The sequence below is a fragment of the Hibiscus syriacus genome, unplaced genomic scaffold (genome assembly GCF_006381635.1).
Source record: "Hibiscus syriacus cultivar Baekdansim isolate YM2019G1 unplaced genomic scaffold, ASM638163v2 tig00008146_pilon, whole genome shotgun sequence".
Classification (NCBI taxonomy): Eukaryota; Viridiplantae; Streptophyta; class Magnoliopsida; order Malvales; family Malvaceae; genus Hibiscus; species Hibiscus syriacus.
Genome location: NW_024062154.1, coordinates 1,381,105 through 1,404,855, shown reverse-complemented (window position 1 = coordinate 1,404,855; position 23,751 = coordinate 1,381,105). Strand labels below are relative to the sequence as shown.

Sequence of the window (23,751 nt, the reverse complement as noted above, 5' to 3'; positions counted from 1 at the left end):
TATATATAAATTTTATTATAATTATATAGTATTATTGTAAGGATTGATTCCAATTTTCCGATTTTCTCTAATTGTATAATATATATATATATATATATGTATTTATTCATATTTTTGACATTATATTATTAATTTAATATATCAAATACAAAATAAAATTACAAAATATGTTTATAATATTATATTTTAAAGAAGATGTTGAGGGTAAAGTAGTGATGAGAGCACAAAAGAGTCAATGAATTGATGAGAAGAAAGAATTTGTAAACAATTGCAACCAAAAGACCAAATTGAATAAAATGCAAAGTTAATGGATTAAATAAAGAGAGAGTATATTTTTAATAAAAAAAAGGAATTGAAGTTACATAGTTATTTTAGAGTGGTATAAGAGCATGTGGTTCAAATTTGATAAGAAATTGACTTAAAATGAAGGATGGATTGAATAAACAAGGAAATCATGAAAAGTTAAGGGACTGAATTGAAAAATTAAAAACTGTTATCAAAAAGAGAAATTGAAAGCACATGGGTATTCTAAGATGGTTTAGGAGCATGTGCTTAGAATTTGGTAAAAATTTGGCTTAAAATGAAGGAGGAATTGAAGGAATAAGAAAATCAAGGACTAAATCGCAAAACTATCAAAATAGTCAGCCGAATTTTTGATTTTTTGAGTAACTCGAAATTTTAAAATTTCAACTTGACTCGAACTCAAAATCCAAATTGATAATTCGAGTTGATTCGAATAATTCAAAATTGAAAAAATCTATTTTTTGAGTCGTGTCGAGATTTGCTCATCGCTAATTTATGGTAATGTAGGGTTTGATATATATATATATATAATATTTTAGGATACATGAGATATCATGTAATTGTATCCTTCGTGATCTCTTTATTTATAGTGAATTATTATTCTTCTCATATAGATGTAGATAAAGTTGAATTACGTTAAGTATCATATCTTGCTCATGCCGTATTTCATGTTGATTTTATTGTGTTTGTTTTTCACTATAAATTATGTTGATTTCGTTGTGTATGTTTTTCATTATAAATTCCTAACAATGAATCCGACATGTTAAAAAGTAGACTTTTTTTATTTTAATATTATATTGATATTACCCATATAGTAAGTACAAAAGTACTTAATATTGATATTTTAAGTGTTTAATTATTATGTTTTGAAGGTTAGAGGGTAATTTAAAATCTAAATCATAATGTAGGGGACATAAGATGAATTAACTCCAAAATTATATCAATGGCTTAGTATTAAAGAAAAATTGGGATAAAAGTTATGATTGAGGTTAAAGCAGGGATGGGTAGGTTGGCATTTCATGGCTCCCCAGACTCTTGAACCCAAAGTCAAGTTCTTGTCCAACCAATGACGCTTTTCTTCTTGGCCACTTCTCCACTTTTTTCTTTCTTTTCGATTAAAGTGGCGTGTATATGGTAGTATCTGCTAAAAATTCTCAATCATTTAATATTGAATCTACATATCTTAACATACATGATATTGGAACCTCAAAGAACAATAACAATTTCTTAATAATTGAGTTCACTTAGTTTGTGCACTTCTCCACTCTTCTTTTTTTTTCTTTTTGATTAAAGTTGTGTGAGTATAAAGTAGTATATGTTAGAAATATTCTTAATCATTTGACATTGGACGCACATACCCTTTGTATACATGGTCCTCGAACCTTTGACCTTAAAAAATAATAACAATTCTTTAACAACTTAGGTCACTTAGTTCGTGCTCTTCTTCATTTGTTTTGTTTTACTACTGTTTGCATGAAAATTATTGAACTTAAATGTATACTTTAACCTACTGGTGTAGCCTCCTATGTTGCTTGTTATGCCTGAGTGAATTAAGGCAAAGAAGCTCCATAATTGTAGACAGAGAATTGTACAATTGCCGACAGGACATCAACCCTTTTGAACACTTCACCCAAAAACAACACATTCGTGGGCTTTAATTCACCTAAATCATTACATCAAATAATTCGACAAGATACCAAATTCAAGCTGCAAGTAGATTATTTAAATTCATTAGAGGAGAGAGAATGATATAAAAAATATCTTGAGACAACTGTAATTTTGTGCTCGAGGACTAGAAAGAAAATGATTGACAAAATACATTTCAAATTACACAACTGCTTTTGGTCCCCACAATCCATCTTAAATTACTCCATTTCTCCATCATCCCTTTCCTTATCTTATATTTTCTCAGCCTCCATTTCAAAATTCTGTGCTAAGAGAGGAGATATTATAAACACATTTAGATTTTTTTTTGTTGTTGTGTGGAGCTGAAAACCATGGCATTTGCAGGAACAACCCAGAAATGCATGGCCTGTGACAAAACTGTCTATCTGGTTGACAAGTTAACTGCTGACAACAGGGTTTATCACAAGGCCTGTTTCAGGTGCCATCACTGCAAAGGTACTTTGAAGGTAAGTACTTAAAAGGTACATAATCTTTAGCAGATAAAACTCAATATTGACTTATACATCCAATTTGCAGCTTGGCAACTACAATTCCTTTGAAGGCGTTTTGTACTGCAGGCCTCATTTTGATCAACTTTTCAAAAGAACTGGCAGTCTTAACAAAAGCTTTGAAGGTAGGAAAATTCAGGGTTTTTTCATCTAGATTCCAATTAGTATTGCTTTTTAACAGATCTAGTCGATTTTCGATTTCAACTTCGTTTTTCTTTCTAGGTACACCAAAAATTGCAAAACCAGAAAAACCAGTCGATGGTGAGGTAAATTTCATTGAACTTACTATGCTTGTTTAATATATTTAAGTCTTCATATGTGAGTTAACATATTTACGATAAACCATGATTACGATATGAGCTACTTTGAACAGAAACCTGCTGCAACTAAAGTGTCGGGCATGTTTGCTGGAACCAAAGATAAATGTTTTGGCTGTAAAAATACTGTATATCCAACGGAGAGGGTAAGAATTTACAATAATTTGAATCTGTTATGGTAAAGTACTAGCTTTTGTCATTGTAGTACACAGCTTTAACCGTAAAAAATGTTTTTCTTCCCCAAAAGGTTACAGTGAATGGAACTCCTTACCACAAGAGTTGTTTCAAATGCACACATGGAGGATGCGTGATCAGCCCTTCAAATTATATTGCACATGAAGGCCGACTTTACTGCAAACACCACCATGGTCAACTCATCAAGGAAAAGGGGAACTTAAGCCAGCTTGAGGGTGAGCGCGAGGAGAAGAAAGTTAACGGGACTGAGGTTGCTGCTGAATCCTAATCTGTCATTAACGTTTGCTCCTTTCTTCTATATATCCCATGTTCTGTTTTCCCATGTTTCTACCCGGTTCACATGTCCTGTATTCTCGGTTCAAATGTTATTTTAAAACTAAAAGACATTAATTTGTTGATAATCTAATAGAAGTGTTTGGCTTTTGTTTGTTATATTTGAATGCTATTGTGCAGCATCTTGCAGACAAATGAGATGCCCAGACCAACATGAGTCTCAGTAATACACGTTGTCAATGCTTGCTATCATTACTATTATAATCTTAAGCGCTTAAAAACAAGTTTTCAAACGATTGTATGGGACTTGGGCAATCTTGCAGTTGTAAATTTTCATTAGATGTTTGCATGAAAAAGAAGGGTAAAAGCTGGATAAAGAGTCCTATTGAGGGAACCGGGGTAAGGAAACATAATTTGTAACACCTCTAACCTAGCTTAGTTGTAAACCGGGCTAGAAATACACATTGATTTATCAAAACTAAATCGGACAAATAGACTTTCAAATAACCTGTTGGGATTACAAAGACGAAGAGGCTCAAATTGACATTTGAAAAAGTGAAAAGGGGGTAATTGACAATAATTTTGATAAGGGAGTAAGGAGAGTAAAAGATATAAAGATAATGCACAAAGATTTAGAGTGGTTCGACTTATCAACCAAGTCTACATCCACTACCTTAGCTCCTCAATAAGGATTTTCTAACAAATTCACTAATTTGTTCTTTCTTTTTCAAGGATAAAGAGATAACCTTTACAACTCCCTATCTTTTCAATTGGCTAAGATAGAACCAATAACCCTTTTACAAGGAAAATAAATGTAAAAAAGAAAATCTCTAAAAAGAATTAGTACCATTTTTGCATTCTGGAATTTGAGCAATGCTGGTAGTATCAGTACTACCTAGTGAGTATCGATACTTCCCTTACCTTTGGTATCGGTACCATATGAACAATATCGGTACTTGTTCAATTAGTATCGATACTGTAAGAACAATATCGATACTGTAAGAACAATATCGATACTACTTGTTCAGAAAACGTTTTGTGCTCAATTCCAAGTATTAAGGTTTTTTTTTTGAAAAATTTGAAAAACTTTGAATAAATTCAATTCAAGTCCAAAAATATTTTGCCTTAAATTGTTATATCAAAATATAGTTCAACTGATGGACTAAATTAACATCTACATCAAATATAAATAACTCATGACAATACACAACATCAAAAGAAGTCAAATTAGCAAATTTTCATATAAAAATAAATAAAGATATGCCTCTTCAAGAGACAAGCTATTCATTTGCTCAACCTATAATAAGAGTTTCAAAATATATTTATAAAATCTAAGCAAAGTGTGCTCCTAGTGAGTCTAGAATTCATGACCTAAGAAAATATGAGTGCTCCTAGTGAATCTAGAACTCATGACATAAGAAAATATGAGAGAATAAATATGAGCAGCTTGACCACCTGACCTAATATACTTGCTCATGAATCCAAATATATATTATATATATATATAAAGTATAGTGCTACCAAAATATATAAAATACCATAAAAGTAATATCCAGAAAAATTCAATTACATAATAAATTAATCTCCAATATATATATATATTGTTTTAAAAAGTGTTATGACATTCAAGTATTAGAACAATCTTAATAGCAAAAAAATAATAATAACAATAATAACGGAGAAAATTAAGGAGGTTAAAATATAGAGTTTAGTATGTCCTCTAAGTACAGTTCAAACACTATAGAATAAAGTTTAACATAAAACAATAATCGGTAGTTCTAACGTGGCATATTCGCAAAACATTAAACATGATATGGATGCAATGCAAACTACTATCCCATATATATCGTCAAACGATTATTCGATATTGAACATTATCATCTGACAAAAATGAACCAATTGGTTTATTCAATATTTGAAATTATCATTCGAAAAGGATGAACTAGTCGGTGTTAGTATTGTACATTACCATCTGATAAGGATGAATCAACCGCTTATTCGATTATTTTTTCATTTCATAAACCTAACCTAATACAACATACAATACAATGTTAATGAATCATAATCAATATTAATTTGTCTGAATTTACTAACTAATGACTAAATTAAAGAAAAATATGATTAAAGAAAACAAGCTTAAAAATATTCGGTTGAAACTTGAGAAATCAACAGAGAATATAAGAGAAATTATAAAGATTTTTTTTAAAAAAAAAACTTAGACAAACTAAGGTGGTGTTTGGTTGGTATGAATCTCTTGGAATTAGGGGAAATTGGAATCCAATTCCACCACTTTCCCATGTTTGGTTCAAGTTTTCCAAGAAAATTGGAATCCCTCATGGCTTCAACTTTCCATCAAATGAGGGAAAGTGAATTCCATCCAAGAATGAATTGAATTCAATTCCCTTGTTGGAGGGAATTGAAATTTGACCATACTACTCTCATCAATTTTTTGGTAACTTATTCATATATTGAATAAAAATATTTTTTATTATTTCGGGTCGAGTTTCTAATTCATATATTCGGGTCGGGTCAGGTGAAACTTTATTTTGGTCGGGTCGGGTCGGTTTTTTAAGTGTGATATTTGGGTCGGGTCGAGTTCGGGTTTAGGGTGAAAAATACCCATCCCGAAAATATATATAATTTTACCATATATATTTAGAAATAATTATAATAATATCCCTCTATATATAATTTTTTTCAATTAAGTTACTGTTTTTATTGAATAAAAATATTTTTTTTATTATTTCGGATCGGGTCGGGTCGGATTTCTAATTCATATATTCGGGTCGGGTCGGGTGAAACTTTATTTTTTTCGGGTCAAGTCGGGTTTTTTAAGTGTGATATTCGGGTCGAGCCGGGTCAGGTTTTTTTAAGTGTGATATTTGGGTCGAGTTCGGGTTTAGGGTGAAAAAACCGGACCTGACTTGAAAAAAAAATAATTTTACCTTATATATTTAGGAATAATTACAATAATACCCCTCTATATATAACTTTTTTTTTCAATTAAGTCAATATTTTTATTGAATAAAAATGATTTTTATAATTTATTGAAATGAATAATCAATCAATAAAATAAAAAATTAATAATTTTTAATTTTTTATAATATATTACTACATGTAAGTTGTAAAACAATTAAAATAAAGCAAAAAAATAAGAAGGGCAATTCTGTCATTTTACATTACTGAAATCAAATCCATCTGACATAACTGCGAACAATGTTTTTATTGAATAAAAATGATTTTTATAATTTATTGAAATGAATAATCAATCAATAAAATAAAAAATTAATATTTTTTAATTTTTTATAATATATTACTACATGTAAGTTGTAAAACAAACTAAAATAAAGCAAAAAAATAAGAAGGACAATTCTGTCATTTTACATTACTGAAATCAAATTCATCTGACATGACCAAACATAATATGAAATTGGATTCCAATTCCATTTCCTGCCAACCAAACAAAATATGAAATTGAATTCAAATTCCTGACAGATTTCAATTTCTTCACAGATTCCAATTCCCTCATAAACATTCACAGATTCTAATTCCCTCATAAACATTCCAGCGAACCAAAAACCTCATAAACATTCACAGATTCTAATTCCCTCATAAACATTCCAGCGAACCAAAAACCACCTAAGTGTTAAGAAGTTTAGAAATTAAGATAAAAAGTTGCGAGAACGTCTTAAGAAGAGATGACAATAATTTGACCAAATTATAAATTAGAGTTTTTTTTAATTATATATTTTCTTTTAGTTTAAAAGTTTTTATTAATTAATTCTATTAAATTTTAATTTTACTAAAACTCATTTAATTAAAAATATTCGCTTCTATTTGATGATGACGGACTCTATTTGATAATGCACAATTGTTGAGACTTTTTCCCCTTCCTTTTTCCCTACTTAATGACTTTGCTTGAAAACATGACAAATGCCATAGGATCTGGTTGTTTCTTCCCTCCATCCCATCTTAAAAACCATACATGTTATAGCGGATTTCTTTGTTTTCTCATTTATAATACGAGGCTGTCATATTCAGACAACTTCACATGAAATGGCCCACCAAAGACTGAACAAGATGGTTAAAATTTTGAGGATGAATGATTAGAGCTTATCATAGTATTCTAACATCAATCTTGTACTTGCTTCTGGTAGGATCATACGCGTAATGTAAAAAGTTGAATAAATAATAAACTTAAGACCGAACTGGAAATTGCCGCCGGGCAATTAAGAAACATATTCCTTACTTATGACAAATATAGAGGATGAAGAAGTAAAATGGAGTAGAAGTTCGTCATATTGATATATATATAAAAGCAGAAGATTTACTGACAAAAGGCTACTGCACTATTTGCACTATTATATATATATATATATATATATATATATATATGTAACATCTATTGTATAGATAGAATACACTTGCTAGTTGCTAGTTAAGGTTGCATTTTGCAGTAGAACGTTTTGTACATTTTCTAATTTCAAAGATTGGAGTTAGACTGAGATGCTTCCCTATTGTGGGTATGAAACCTCCATGTGAAGAGATAATCCTTTGACTGACATGATAATTTGACGACATCACAGAAACTAGTGATCGAACCTTTGTTGTTGTTCCCTTCGTTTCCCCACTCGATCCTCACCCAGCAAGAGAATCCCTTTGAATTAATTGGAACCCTTGAATCAGATAGATTAAGGGTCACTTCCCCACAGATTCTGTTGGATGAGTTGCTTATGGATCTTCTTTCGGTGCCTTTTACCATGGAATCAAGCCAGGGACATTCTGGTTGACCCAACAGCTCTTTGTAAGAGGAATTTGCTAGCCTGACTTTATTATTTGAATCAGATATGAGTGCTGGTAAGGCCTCGGCCTCAATATCATCTTCAATCTCCTCTGGTTTCTTTGGGACTTGCATTGGTGGTGGGTTCATTCTAGGTTCCTCATTGATGCACCCAACAAAGATGCTTGAGCCTACCGGTCGAATTGGCTGAGGAGCTATAAGACTTCTGATGGGTGGACTTTGGAACAATTTCAAGAAATCCTTCTCTTCTGGGATTTCAGCCACTTCGTTCAAATCTGTCACTTTTTCTCTTCCAAAATGTTCCATGCAACATGGAAGAAGAGGAAGTGTGACCAAACTTGTTGATGGTGTAGAAGAAAACTGAGGTATCTCAATCTCATGAGAGAAACCTTGCAAAGAGAGAGTAGGTGAAGGAAGCCCTAGGATATGGGTCCTTGCTCTCTTGAGTGTTGTTGGTGATAAAGTAGCTCTACCTCTCTTTCTACTTCTAGTAGGCCTAGACTGAAGCTGAGGCCACAAATTCCTCAGATTAGGTGACTGATTCATCTTCTGAGATAAAGCCGAGTTCTTATCTACGGAGTTTGCAGGCATCTCAGGCTTGGGAGCTATAGGCCGGTACCTGGACATAATTTCAGCTGTTTTAGCTGTTGTCGAGTAAGGATTCAGCGTCTTAATCATGGTGCCTTGTTCCTCTCAACTCTCAACACTCAAGAAGAAGAAGAAGAAGAAGAAGAGTTGGGATTATAGTTTAAAATATGGAAATGTTGATAGGCTTTTTGTAGGGGGTGATTTGAAAGAGTATGGAAATCAGTCGATGAGTTTAAAGCAAACATTGACACAAAGAGGCAGGAGATGTTGATGTTTGGATATTGCATGATGGGGTACGTGTTTGAGGGGCTTAGACGATACAGACATGTGGGATTATGCAGCAACAAATGGGTCCATGCATGCTAACACATCACAGTTCAATTAGCAAAAGCAAGCCTTTTGAATTCGATAAACCAACACTCAAACTTAGAACCGCTCTTGCACCAATCAAAGACGCCTCCCTGTGGACTGTTACGCGTGTCGAGTTGGTGGTCATGCGTTGCTACACCTATCAGGGTCCGGTCTGGTTTGGTGGTGCTATTGTCTTCGGGCCTTCAATGTAGCGACACAACAGCAACTTTTGGGGCTTTGAGATTTTCTGTCGGTTTAATTTTTGACGGTGGTGACTCCACGTGGAATCAGCTTAGTCTCCGACTGCATGCAAAGGGATGAGTTAGAATGTGATTGGAGGAGTGAAGGGAGGTTAAACTTTGATTTTCATCATTGAAGAAAATTGAAAGCCAGAAGGGTTGCACTTACAGGTGGCTGATAGTGTGAAGAGAATTCATAAAACGTGGTCTCTGCGTTGTAAAGTGTGCTATCTTTGTGGGTTATTTTTCCCAGTTAGCGGTGCTCTCCACTGTTGCCACGTTAGAACAGATTCCTTGAGAAGTCCGGTTCTGGAGCTGTGCGTTTCATGTTTCACTCGACCTGTTTGTTGCCGACAGCTTTTCTTGGATATTCAAGAAGGTTTGATATAAAAAAAATGTCTAAATTTTTAAAATTACCAATTACACGTGTTATTTAATGAGAATTTTTAATCATCCTTGTGATTGAGATATCTAGAGTGGTAATGATTATATCCTTAAATATCTAGATTGATAGAAAAAAATATAAACATCATTTTATAAAAATTGATATAATCGATATTTTTTTTATATTAAGCCATTTAAGAAACAGATTAGGATTTTTTTAAAGATTTTCTAAATCTCTAAGTCTGAATTTGGGGATGTAGCTTAATCTCCTTTGCTACACAAAAATGCATAAATGCAGTTGAAGAGATTTCGATTATCTCTCTATTCTGATAATTAAAAAAATCAATTAAACCAATTACAATTTTTTTAATTTAACTTATTTTTATTTCAAATTTAACGTAAAATATGAAAATTGTAGTAAACAAATTATACGTAATATCAAAAAATATCTCTAACGTTTGATTAAATAGTCACTTTAGTCTCTATCTTAGTTTTGAGAGTATTTTGATCTTAACATTTCATTTTTGGACAAAAAGATCTATTTATGGATAAAAATATTTAGTAAACAAATAATTAATGCTCAAAATATATACCTTTTACCCTAAAATTAAACGTTAATGTCTAAAATACTCAAAAAAAAAAGAATAAGAGCTAAAGTGACTATTCATCAAATATTAGGAGCCTTTTTTACTTTAAAATAAAATATTAGAGTCAGAATGCTCCAAAAAAAATATGAGTCAAAACGATCATTTTAAAAAATATTAACGGACTAATCTTGACATTATGCCAACAAATTACTCGATATAGGTGTGGGATGTTTATTAGAACACTGACTCCAAATCTCAGCGTTGATCTTTTTATTCTATTTTATTTTTTCTAACCATTAGGCCAATCATATTGTTACACGCTCCGCTAACAAAATTTATTTTAGGGATTAAAACGAAATAATTTTAGTGATAATTTGTGAGATATTGAATTTGGGTGACCAAAATAAAATATTTTGAGAATCGAGTGCTAACTATGTAGTTTACCCTAACTTATGTTATATAATATAATTTATAAAAATATTATTACTATAAATCTAAATATCTATCTTAACTTAACCATTTTATATTTGTTTACGAAAATTTAAATAATAAAAAAATAAAAAAGTTAGTTAATATCAACTTACACAATGTAAAACTCTTTAGTTTTATATAGATTTAGGACTATTGATGAGTGAAAATAGATAGCTGGAATTGATTTTTTTTTTAGTGAATATCTTTTCATTTTTTATTGTTAATCTCAACCATCTATTTTCACTCATCCAACGATCCTAAATTTGTGTAAAACTAAAAGAATTTTACATTGTGTAACAAGATCTAATCCCTATATATAGGGTTAAGATCCACTCACACAATGTAAAACTCTTTAGTTTTACACAAATTTAGGACCGTTGGATGAGTGAAAATAGATGGTTGAGATTGACTCTTTGTTTTTTTCTAGTGAATATCTTCTCATTTCTTACTGTTAATCTCAATCATCTATTTTGACTCATCCAATGATCCTAAATTTGTGTAAAACTAAAAGATTTTATATTGTGTAACAGGATTCCTATATATATGGTTAATATTCACTTACATAATGTAAAACCGTTTAGTTTTACATAAATTTAGGACCATTGGAGGAGTAAAAATAGATGGCTAAGATTGACTCATTTTTTGTTCTCCAGTAAATATCTTCTTATTTCTTACTGTTGATCGCAACCATCTATTTTCACTCATCCAACGATCCTAAATCTGTGTAACACTAAAAGAATTTTAAATTTTGTAATAGGATCTCATCCCTATATATTTAAAAGTAAATTAGGTACATATTTATATATAATGTGCAACACAGATGTAGGATCGTTGGACGAGTGAAAATATATGGCTGAAATTAAAAGTAGGAAATGATAAGGTATTTACTGGAAAAAATAATGAGTTAATCTTAACAATTATTTTTCACTCATACAACGTTATTAAATCTGTGCAAAATTAAAAGAGTTTTACACAATATAAGTGGATCCTAACCTTTATATATATAAAGGTTAGGATCCACTTATACTGTGTAAAACTCTTTTGATTTTTCTCAACATTGTGTAACACGATCCTATCCCTATTTTAACAAATAAATTAGTGAGACATTATCTAGGGAAAATTTTTCATAGAAATATATATGTGTGTGAAAAAATGGAAAAATGGCACAAATAATGTGGTTAGGAAGTTTTTTCCCAGAGTAATGTGGTTCCCCGATTAATTCCCCTATCTAGGGTTTTTCTACAATACAAGGCCAAAGGCTCTAGGAAATCTCGACGTCTTCAGGTAAAAATAAAGGATCCAGGATTTGCAGAAAACCTCGTGATTACTCGGCGTCTTCAGTGTAGGGTGGTAGGTTACCTCAGACTGGGAAACATGTAAGTAATAATGGAAATATTAATTATTCATTAATAACCGGCTAGGTTAGTGGTTGGTGGTTGAATGGAAAATTGTAATAAATATCCAAGATGTTATAAAATGTGGCATTTTGGTTGAGAATTGGGGAGTAAAGTAGTGGTGAGGAAAGGAGAGAAGAGGCAAAATCTGGAGAAAAATTGAAAGAGTAAGCATCCGAGAAAAATAGTAGAGAAAATTTTGAACGAAATTTTCTTCCAATCTATAATTTGTAAGTATTATTCGAATGAAATTTTATTCGCATTTGAATAAAATATCTCTATTTCGGAAAGGTTATTAAAATATTATTTTTAATATGTTGTTGCAGGTAAAAAAGAAGTGAGTAAGAAATTCAAAAAGTTTTTTTTATAACATCAACTTATCGGATTAAACTCTCAAGTAAGTGTAAAAATATATTATTTAAAGTATTTTACGATTTATTGTTAGTTACATATTGACTTAGTAAATATCAGTTTACGATTTATTGTTATGTAAATATCATTATTATAATTTTAACATTATTGATTTAGTATTTGTAGAAGAAATGTTAAGATAATTAGATGAACATATTTGATTTAGTATTTGTAGTAGAAAAATAATATTTATTATAATGACGAAAAATAATATTTATTATAATGACAAAAAATAATGGCACCATTAATTATCAATTAATAAACCGGGTATGTTGGTGGTTGAACGGGAAATATAATGAATTAAGGAGTAATAAATTCAAAGTAATAATAAGTAGTTATAAAAAATCCGAAGTAATAAATTTAATCATTATTATAATGTAATCATAGTATTTAATCTGAACATATTTGATTTAGTATTTGTAGTAATTTTTTTTATTATAATGACGAAAAATAATATTTATTATAATGAAAAAAATATTGATACCATTAATAAACCTAGTAAGTTGGTGGTTATTAATTATCCATTAATAACCCGAGTATGTTGTGGTTATTAATTATCCATTAATAACCTGGGTAGGTTGGTGGTTGGTTGTTGAACGGGAAAGTATAATGAATTTGGAAGTAATAAATTCGAAGTAATTATAAGTAGTTATAAAAAATAAAAAGTAATAAATTTAATAATTATTATAATGTAATCATAGTATTTAAGCATTAGTTTTATAAAAACTATTGTTAATATATTTACATTTATAATAAAAAATATTGGTAATATATTTATATTTTATTAAAAAATTTAATAATATTTATTATAATTTTGTAAATAATTTATTTTTATTATAATAGTAAATGTAATTTATCACCATTACTATAATTTATTCTAATTTATTCTGAATATCTATATTTTTACGTGTAGAGAAAATGAGCAACAATTTTTTCACGATTGTCCATTACAATGGACAAATTATGGAAAATGAGATTGGAGTTATTCTTCAGTCTAAAGCACCTATAAATATGATGTTTAAAAGGGACATCACATTTATAGAAATGAATGAGAGGATAGAAAGGAAAATTCAAGCTACAGTTGATGGTTTGAGGTACATGTTTATGGTATGTCATGATCCAGTTAAATATGCTGCAATATCACTTCAAGAAGATGATGCTATTATAACTATGATTGAATTAAATGACTAAACAAATATTTAAATTATTGAGTTATTTGTTGAGGTGCGTAATATAACTGATGTGCCTAGGTTATCAAGAAATGCAGTTGGAACTTCATCTCAAATGGATTTCGAAAGTCAGTTTGATAACCCGGCATATAGTTCGATAAACAACTTTGTGGCGATGTTGGAAACTGCAAATGAAGTCGGTGGAACATCTGGAGCTGTAGAGCGTGACGTTGAAATCTACTGGGAAGAAATAGTTGATGATTCCAGTGAAGATGAAGAAACTAAGGAACCCCTTTTGGCTGAGGATGATGATATGTTCGATGATGATGAACCTGATATCAATATTGATGAATATCTGACATCAACCTACCTCTCACATGCACGAGAATAAATTATGATGCGATGAGGGCACCCAAATTCCCAGAGATGCCAAATTTAACTTCAGGCTACATGTTTGAATCGTCCAAAAACTCTGGTGAATTATCATTTGGGAAGCAATACAAAGGAAAAAAAGAAGCTACATTGGCAATTAAAGAGTATTGCACAAAAGACCATGTAGATTGTAAGGTTGTAGAGTCCAACTAGAAAACTCTGTACGCAAAGTGTGTTAAATATGGGTCCGAGTGTAAATGGCTGATCAGAGTGTCCAAAATTCAGAGGCAAGATGCTTGGGTCATCACAAGGTACAATGGTCAACACACATGTTTACAAAACTATATTGAACAAGACCACTGAATACTGGACTCCGATGTAATATGTTAATATGTAAAGGTGTTGGTTGAACAAAATCCAAGGATCCCTTGCTTGGTATTAGCTGCATCTATTCGAGACCAGTTCAGATACAATGTAAAATACAAACCCGTTTGACATGCGAATGAGAAGGCAAAGAGGTTGATATATGGCGATTGGGATACATCATACAATAAGTTACCTGATTTGTTACAAGTTATGAAACAATTTATACCTGGAACCATCGTGAAGTCTCAGACCATGCCTACATACAACTGAGAAAGTCAACTTGTTCAAGGGAAGAGAATATTCCATATACTATTATGGGCATTCAAGTCATATATAGAAGATTTTCCATTTTACAAATGTATGGTCCAAGTAGATGGTACATGGTTATACAGTCAATACAGATATATATTATTGATGGAGTTGCGCAGTATGGTTAAAGAAATATCTTCTCAATTACATTCACCATCGTTAAATGAGAGACGACAGAGGCTTGGGATTTCTTTTTTGACTAATCTACGTAAGTATGTCGTCTGAGAAGATGGAGTTTCCTTAATATCCGATCGAGGAACATGCCTTTTGGCAGTAATTGAATGATCGAAAAGTCGTTGGACACCTCCGCACGTATATCCCGCATATTGTATCCGTCATATTGGTAAGAATTGTATTGAAAATTTTCATAACGGCCACATTCGTAGGGAGATAGTCATCATGGGTAAGTTTTATTTTCAACATTTGTACCAATTTATGTGTTTGTTTATAAATTGACGTTAACACAATATATATTATGAGACAGGATATGAACTACGTCAACCAAATTTTGATCAGAGATTGGAGAATTTAAAGGTCACAGATAAGCGCGTTTGGAAGTGGGCGTCGAAAATCGAGAAGGAAAAGTGGTCGTAAACATACGATGGTGGTCGACAATATGAAAACATGATAACAAACCTTGCTGAGGCCATTAATTTAGTACTAAAATGTACACGCCATCTCTCAATAGCGAGTGTGGTGAAAGAGACATACTTTAGGTTGGCTAAAGTTTGGTCTGATAAAGGGAAAGAGATCGAGTGTCTAATAAATCGAGGTAAAATCTAGGCTCCGACGTGGTAGAAGCAATGGAAGCAAATGAGCGATTGGCAACCTCAATGTTTGTTCACGACTTCAATCGAATTAGACATACTTTTTTTTGTCATCGCATGCATATGTCACAACGAAGGAGTAGAGCGAGAAACATTTACAGTTAATTTATGAAAAATATGGTGTGATTGTGGCCACTTTCAGGTGTGGAGATACCATGTGCTCATGCAGTCGCTGCATGTATGCATACTGAAATAAATTCATACACTTATGTTGATGAGTGCTTTCACCTACAGAGGATATTAAATATATACAACCATGAGTTCAGACCGATCCCAAATGAATCATATTGGTTGAAATATCATCATGATGAATGGTTGCCAAATTCACTACTTCGTAGAAGTCCAACGGGTTGACTGAGTCTACTCTTATTCATACCAGTATGGATATCCATATTAGAGAGAAATGTCAATTGAAGAGATGTGGATTATGTAGAGGTGAATGTCATTCAAAAAGGAATTGTCCAAACCTTCCACGGTACAGGTCTCACTAGTAATCTTTTTTCTATTTGAACAAATAATTGAATTTCTTGCCTATTTGTATTTCAATGAATGTTTAGTTTTATCTATTTTTTTGAATTAATATGATGGATATTTGTTGACGCTATATTTGAATGAATGTTATTAATGTCAATAGTTGAATTAATGTAATTAATATCAATATTTGAATGAATGTGATTAATATCAATATTTGAATTAATATGATGAATATTTGTTGACGCTATATTTTAATGAATGTGATTAATATCAAAAGTTGAATTAATGTGATTAATATCAATAATTGAATGAATGTAAAGGTTATTAATTCAACTTAAAATTTATTAATTCAAACATCTAAAGCGTTTACAAATCCTGTCGGTGCCAGGGCGTTGTTGAATAATAATGCTGAGACGTATGTCGGTTTCATTTTGGTCGTTGTGGTTGTTCAGGAGTTTGTTCATCATAACCAACCTGCTCATTCACCTAGGGCATATGATCTAGTGTTGTAAATACATGTCCATCACCACTCTGCTCTCCCACTTGAGGACAAATACTCGTATTTAACATCATAGATGTCATGTGATCAAAATCATATGTTGCTCCAAACATAAGAGAGAGCATACGTGATTGATGAGGAACAAGTTGAGGAGTGTAGGCTGTAACACCAAAATCACCAAACACTTGATGAAATGATCCTGTACCGCTAAAAGATTCTGGTGGGATAGTATCCATTGTCCCTTGTTCTGCTCTATGGTGAGATGAACTCCCACTCCCACTCCGTCTTTGTTTCTCGGGTTTACCAATTTTTTTCTTATACTCTAAATTTTCGTCTTTCTCTATTCGTTGTCAAGAATGACTTTCCATGTTCCCAATAATAATTTAGGTAATCTGAATTCTGTAAGTCAAAGTCATATGCTTGTATGGGAGTGGGCGTTGGCAAGTATGAAGCCCTTCTGTTCCAACGATTAATATAGTTGGCATGCCTCACAGCCTAATTCTCACCGTGCCCACCCCGCCCATCTAATATGTGGAGAGCGTCATGATTCTCTGGAATTTGCAGAATAGTTTGGTGGAATCCGAACTGCCGCAACACTCTATTGAAATATTGGAACTCAACAAAATCGAAATGGATCAATGGTGTAACAACACACCAATATTGACAACCCTCCAAGACATGTTGCAGCACACACGACATAATTTCTCCATCATCGTACAACCTCCAAATAAACTATAAAACAAAATTATATAGTTATTAATTAATCAAATACTTATAAATTTCAACTAAATAAATAAACAATATTAGAAACTAAATAAAAATAAAATTCGCTAATTAATTATATATATACCTCAACTTTACATTTGATATCCATCTTAAATCTAAACTCTTTCACATTATTGTGCGCCAACTCCGTTCCTTCTATTTTATGTCTTCATCTGTATACCACTCAAAATAAAATTCACTAATTATTTTTCCTATAAAAATTCGTTAATTAATTTAAGATAAAATATTTTAAATCAAAATATTACCTTCCGACAAGAGAAAAATCAACTGTAGTTCGGCTAATCAGTGTTAACCATGGAAATCTGTGCCAGACACACAATTGTAATAACACCAGACATCCACAAATTTCCATCGTACACACATCATTTACAAGTAATGAGGCCTTGCACATCTCGCGATATAAGAACACTAATATTGCCGATCCCCAACTATACTGACGGGTATTAAAAAAGTTACCCAAAAACGGAAGATATTGTATATGAACAAGATTACCGGATTTATCCGGCATCAAGTCTCCCCCGATCAACCATAATATATATGCTCGAGTTGCATATATAATGTCTTGCTCAGTATTATAATGACCAAACTTAAACTTATTCGCCAACCATGATAATCTCACACGTGATCCTTTTATAAATGTTTTTTCTGACACCTTCCCAAGGTACGCCCCATATATTTCAAATATGTCCTGATCATTTTTTCCCACCACTGCCATTCCATTTGTAGGCACCCCAAGTTGTAAAATCACATCCTCCAAAGTTATCGTACATTCACCACACGAAAGATGAAATGTATGAGTTTCTGATCTCCACCGTTCAATTAATGCACTAATCAAATTGGAGACCAACCTATTTTACTCACCACCACAGGCACTAATCGAGGCATAGATCCAAGTTTTTTTAGGCATGTTTATGGAGGATTCAATGTCCAACATCATGAAATACAAAATCAGCGTTGATGAGAAGAAGAACTACTCACCATTCAGATGAGCACAAGTGATCCTATTTTACTTTCGGTCAATTTGAAAACCACCGACATCAACTATTACATTCGAGGAAACAAGTTCAACAGTAGGAGCTTCTAAGAACAAGAAAGAGAAAATAATTTGTTTTAAAGATTGAAGCTTTGTAGTTCTTTGTTAGCATAAAATTGTCCACTTTTTGTTATCAACTGTTGGTAGATAATATTGTATGTGTTTGTTTTCTACTGCATGCATTGGTTTATTGTTTGTATTTGAATTGATACTGCTGTTATTTCTGGTTTACTGATTGTCATGAGTTGGTTACGAATCTGTTAGGGTTTCTGTTAGCTTACAGTTCCGCTAGCTGAACTCAGCAGTCTTTTTAAACTTTTGTATAAATTGCTAGTCTCTTGTTGAGAGAGATTTTACATCTGATTAATAAAATGGTAGAAAGTATTGGCTCTCTTTCTTCCTCTCATCTTCTTTCTTTGTTTTAGTATAGCTAGAGTGCTATCTTAACATGGTATAATTCGCCATGTCCTGGAGATCTTGCTTTCGCTGATGGGTTTACGTTTTGTTCTTGATTTCAATATTTGTTTTCACGTTCTTACGTGGTTCAGATCAGATGATCTATTTTTTAGCGTTTTACTAAGGTTTTTTAGATCTGGAGGTACTGTTTATATAGGAGGTAGTAATTTACTCATGTGCAATGGTGTCTGCAGTGTTAAGATTGCTCATGTAGGACAGAGCATTTTGAATTCTAGTGCCAAATCTTTAGTTTTGGAAGATATGTTACATGTCCATGTTTTAAAGAAGTTTATCTCCATATCTAAGTTTACTCGTGATAATGATGTTTTTATGGAGTTTCATCCTTATGAATGTTTTGTGAAGGATGCCTAGACTCAAATTATTCTACTCAAACGGAGGCTCACAGATGATGGTCTCTATCAGTTGCTGCCATATGTTGAAGAGGAGTCTTGTTTCGAGCTGAATATTATGTACAAGTCTAAAGAGTCTTTGGAACTATGGAATAGACATTTGGGTCATGCTTCTCTTGAGGTGGTGAAGTCATTCATGAGGAACTGTAATGCTACTTCTAGTGAGAATAAGTTGTCATATGTGCGTACTGCATGTATGCAAGGAAAGGCTCATCGTTTGCCTTTTTGTAACTCTTTAACTGAATATAAAGAAGCTTTTGAATTGGTTGTTTCAGATGTGTGGGGGCCAACACCCATTACTTCCTCAGATGGTTTCTTATATTATGTCTGTTGTTGATGTTTTCAGTAGGCATACTTGGGTGTATTTACTCAAGTGAAAATCTGAAGCAATGCAATGTTTTTTGGATTTTTTCAAGATGATTGAAGTGCGATTCGGGTGTAAGGTTAAGGCCTTTCAAACCGATGATGAAGGTAAATATCAAGCGTTAAAAGGTTGGTTTCTTTCTAATGGATTTCAACACCAAATCTAATGTCTGAGCACTTCTGAACAAAATGGCAAGGCTGAACGAAAACATAGGCATATCGTTGAGAAGGGATTGAGTATGTTGTTTCAAGCTTCTCTCCCTTTAAAGTTTTGAGTAATTCCTTTGTTTCTGTTGTTTACCTGATTAATAGATTACCCACAATGGTGTTAGATGGAAAAACACCTTTAGAAACTCTTTATCAAAGACTTCCAGATTACTCCTTCATAAAGGTGTTTAGGTGTTCTTGTTTCCCTTGTCTAAGACCGTTTAATCAGCATAAGTTCGAATACAGGTCCAAGAAATGTGTGTTTCTTGGTTACAGTTATTCTCATAAGGTTTACAAATGCTTGGATGATAGAGGTAAGGTTGTTAATTTGAGGCATGTAGTTTTTGATGAGAATACTTTTCCTTACGATGTGTGTAAGGTTGGCTAGAATTCTGGCCATGCAAGTCTTGATTGTGCCAGTTCTATGTCACAAGGAGTGTTACCTGTTGTTGTCTCTCTTACAATAGTCTCAACACCTGGAGTAGCTGAGTCTTCTACACGAGTCGATCCCGAGTCAATTTCGCCTATATGTTCTTACACATGTGCTGATTCTGCTCCTGAATCTACTTTAAGTCTGCCCACAGGTTCTTGTCCTTTGCAAACTGGTGTGCTTGAACAATTTCAGTCCGAGCCTACATTAGGTGACCAGCCTCAACATGTCCCTGCATTAAGTCAATCTTTGCTTGGTGATTGTGGTCCACTAGTTGCTGTCGATGGTGATGTTGGGGGCTGTTTTTCACCTGCTCCTGATTCTTTTGTTCATGATCAGTAGGTGGCTGCTGAAAATGATTTATTTAAGGATAATGGTCCACAAATGGCTACTTCAAGTGCTTCGAATATTCATCCCATGCAAACTAAGGGTAAAAGTGGGATAAGGAAACCTAAAATTTTCCAAGTTGCTTGTGTTTACAAGGAACCTACTACTATCTGAGAAGCCATGATGAGTCCTTCTTGGAAGGCTGCAGCATAAAAGGAATATGATGCTTTGGTAAAAAAAATACTTGGACACTAACTCTTCTTCCTGTTAACAGAAAAGTTGTTAGATGTTAATGGATTTTTAAAATCAAACAAAATGCAGACAGTTCCATATTCAGGTACAAGGCTCGACTTGTAGCAAAGGGTTTTCTTCAACAACCTGGTATTGATTTCCATGACGTTTTTAGTCCAATAGTTAAACCAAAAATTGTTTGAATGATAATTTCACTTGCTCTTGCGAAAGGATGGTTGTTGTGGCAGATGGACATTAATAATACCTTTTTAAATGGTGTTCTATATGAGGAGGTCTTTTGTCTGAGGAGGTGTACATGACTAGCCTCCGGGATAGGAGCGAGGAGATGGTAACTTAGTATACAAACTTAATAAAGCAATCTATGGCCTAAAGCAGGCACCTCGAGCGTGGTTTGAAAGGCTGAAGGGTTATTTGGTGTCTGAAAATTTTATGGCCAAAAGGTCAGATTCGTCTCTTTTTGTCAGAAAGACTGAGGATCGTGTGGTCTATTTGTTGGTCTACGTCGAGGACATTATTCTCATTGGCAGTTGTGCTGATGAAGTTCATATTATTTTCAATAAACCGAATGCACAATTCTCTTTAAAAGATCTTGGTTCCCTAATTTTCTTCTTGGGGATTGAAGTTTGTCATGGGATCGATGGTTTGATTTTAAGCCAACAAAAATATATTCATGAGTTGCTGCAAAAGAGTGTTTTCGAAGGGGTCAAGGGTCTTCCTACTTCTATGGTAGCAAGCTGTAGGTTGTCTACTAGTGAAGGAACACCTATTAGCAATGGAGCTTTACAATACATAGTGATTACTCGACCAGACATAGACTTTGCTGTGAATAGGGTGCGTCAATTCATGCAAGCACCTCACGATTTTCATTTTCAAGCTGTAAAGAGAATTTTGTGATATTTACAAGGGTCTGCTGATAATGGTTTGAAGTTCACTCCTTCTCGATTGTCCTTGACTGGGTTTGCTGATGCAAACTGGGGATATGACATGGATGATAGGCGGTCCACTTCAGGTTTTTGTATATTTTTTGGGGGTATTTTGGTGTCTTGGATCTCTCGCAAGCAATAAGTTGTGGTATGCTCTACTGCCGATGCTGAATACAAGATTGTCGCCTCCGCAGCTGCTGAAATAGCCTAGATTGAGTCTCTACTTCAGGAGTTACATTTTATCTCACATGCATATATGAATTGAAGCACACCAAAATTCAAGAACAAGAAAAACAATTCTCAAAACAAATGAAATCATGTATGAAATATCTCCCCCACACCTAAATCCTACATTGTCCTCAATGTATATCCAAGTAAATTGCTCACAAAAGAAATTAAATATAAAATAGAACTCCCCTGATATGTGAGCAAGCCAGAATGTACTAGTTCAAGGTGATGGTGGATAAGGAAGTGAGATTCCTCAATGTTGTATCAGCTTCCGATTGTGGTAATATTGCTTTACCTTTGCTCATATTTTCCATGGCCTTATTTCAATCAGTAATCTATCCAAAAAGGAAATTCGTGAGATTCAAACTCAATAGACAAATTTCAATAAGGTGTGGTCATGTCTTGCTCGAAATAGGTATCTGCCAAAAAATTTAAAAAAAGTAAATATAAAATTAAACAAATCAAAAGAAAAGAGAAAATAAAGCGATAAAAATTGGGTTTCCTCCCAATAGCGCAATTGTTTAACGGCGTTATGCTCGACGTGGCTATGTCGAGTTGTTCAATCATTCATATAAGTTGGTAGAAACAAATGGGGATTAGTGGGTTATGAGACAATTTCACCTTCGTGGAATATTTTCAATTTATGGCCATGCACCTTGAAGAATTTGTTTGAGTCCGAGCTTGTAATTTCCACTATGCCATGAGAAAATACATCAGTAACTATAAATGGTCCAAGACAATGAGAACGAAACTTACCTACCATAGGCTTTAACTGAGTGTCATATAATAACACTTGTTGATCAATCTCAAAATGTTTCTCAATAAGCATGGTATCATGAAACAATTTAAATTTTCCCTTGTAGATCCTTAAGTTTTCATAAACAATTAAATGAAGCTCCTCTAGATCTTGCAATTGTAGTATCCTTGACATTTCAGCTTTGTTGGGGTCCATGTCACATCGTTGAACCACCCGATATGATTTATGCTCTTTTAAGATTTGAACCAAAATCTCCTCTTGTTCAATTGTGAGTCATTTTTCAATTATGATCGGTAGTGTTTCATCTTCACTCAAATACAAATATTTTAGGTGGTCGGGTAATTCTTTCAATTTCAATTTTTGGGCCTACGTAGTAGAAGAAAATATTTTGTTAGCATCTGAATTTACTTGTTCAAGAAATGGTGCTGAAAATATTTCTTCAAAGGTCTCATTATCCTCACGATCAGCTTGTGCCCATAATGGCAACTCACATTCAATGTCTTTTTTTTAAAAAAATACCCTGCACAATTGAATCAATCATATCAACTTGATAAAGAGATTTCATATCATTAAGACGTTTCATTGCATCAAGAATACTAAATTTTACAAGTTCTCCTCCAAACTCCACAGATAGATTACCTCATCTACATCGATCTTTATCTTTGATGTCTTCATGAATGGTCTCCCTAACAAGATTGAAGGTGAATGTGAAGAGAAATTACCTTCCATTTTTAAGATGTAAAAATCTACAAGAAAAATCAGCTCGTTAACCTATACCAAAACATCCTCAAAAACTCCAAGTGGGTAAATATAAGAACGATCGACTAATTAAACTACCACATCAGTCTTTTGTAGGCCATTTAATCTTAAGTCTCAGTAAATAGAATATGGTATGAAATTTATTAATGTCCTAAGTCTAGCATAGAACGCTCAATCCTTTTATTACCAATAACACAAGGTAAAGAAAACATACCGGATCCCCATATTTTTCTGGCATATTCCTTTGCAAGATTGCTGACACATTCTTATTTACCTGAACCATATCCTTTTCTTTCAATCTCCATTTATTGGTGCA

At 32.8% G+C, this 23,751-nt stretch overlaps 2 protein-coding genes across 2 annotated transcripts; one reads left to right on the top strand and one right to left on the bottom strand.

Annotated features, from left to right (window-relative positions):
* The first annotated feature begins 2,212 nt into the window (after positions 1–2,212).
* LOC120202104 (LIM domain-containing protein WLIM1-like) lies at positions 2,213–3,517 on the top strand. The gene is made up of 5 exons (XM_039202584.1): positions 2,213–2,435; positions 2,506–2,602; positions 2,700–2,743; positions 2,851–2,940; positions 3,042–3,517. Exons 1-5 carry the CDS (start codon positions 2,301–2,303, stop codon positions 3,255–3,257), a joined length of 582 nt encoding a protein of 193 aa, XP_039058515.1. The 5' UTR covers positions 2,213–2,300; the 3' UTR covers positions 3,258–3,517.
* Positions 3,518–7,701: 4,184 nt separating this feature from the next.
* Positions 7,702–8,741, bottom strand: LOC120202075. The gene has a single exon (XM_039202561.1). It carries the CDS (start codon positions 8,739–8,741, stop codon positions 7,746–7,748), a length of 996 nt encoding a protein of 331 aa, XP_039058492.1. The 3' UTR covers positions 7,702–7,745.
* Positions 8,742–23,751: the final 15,010 nt, after the last annotated feature.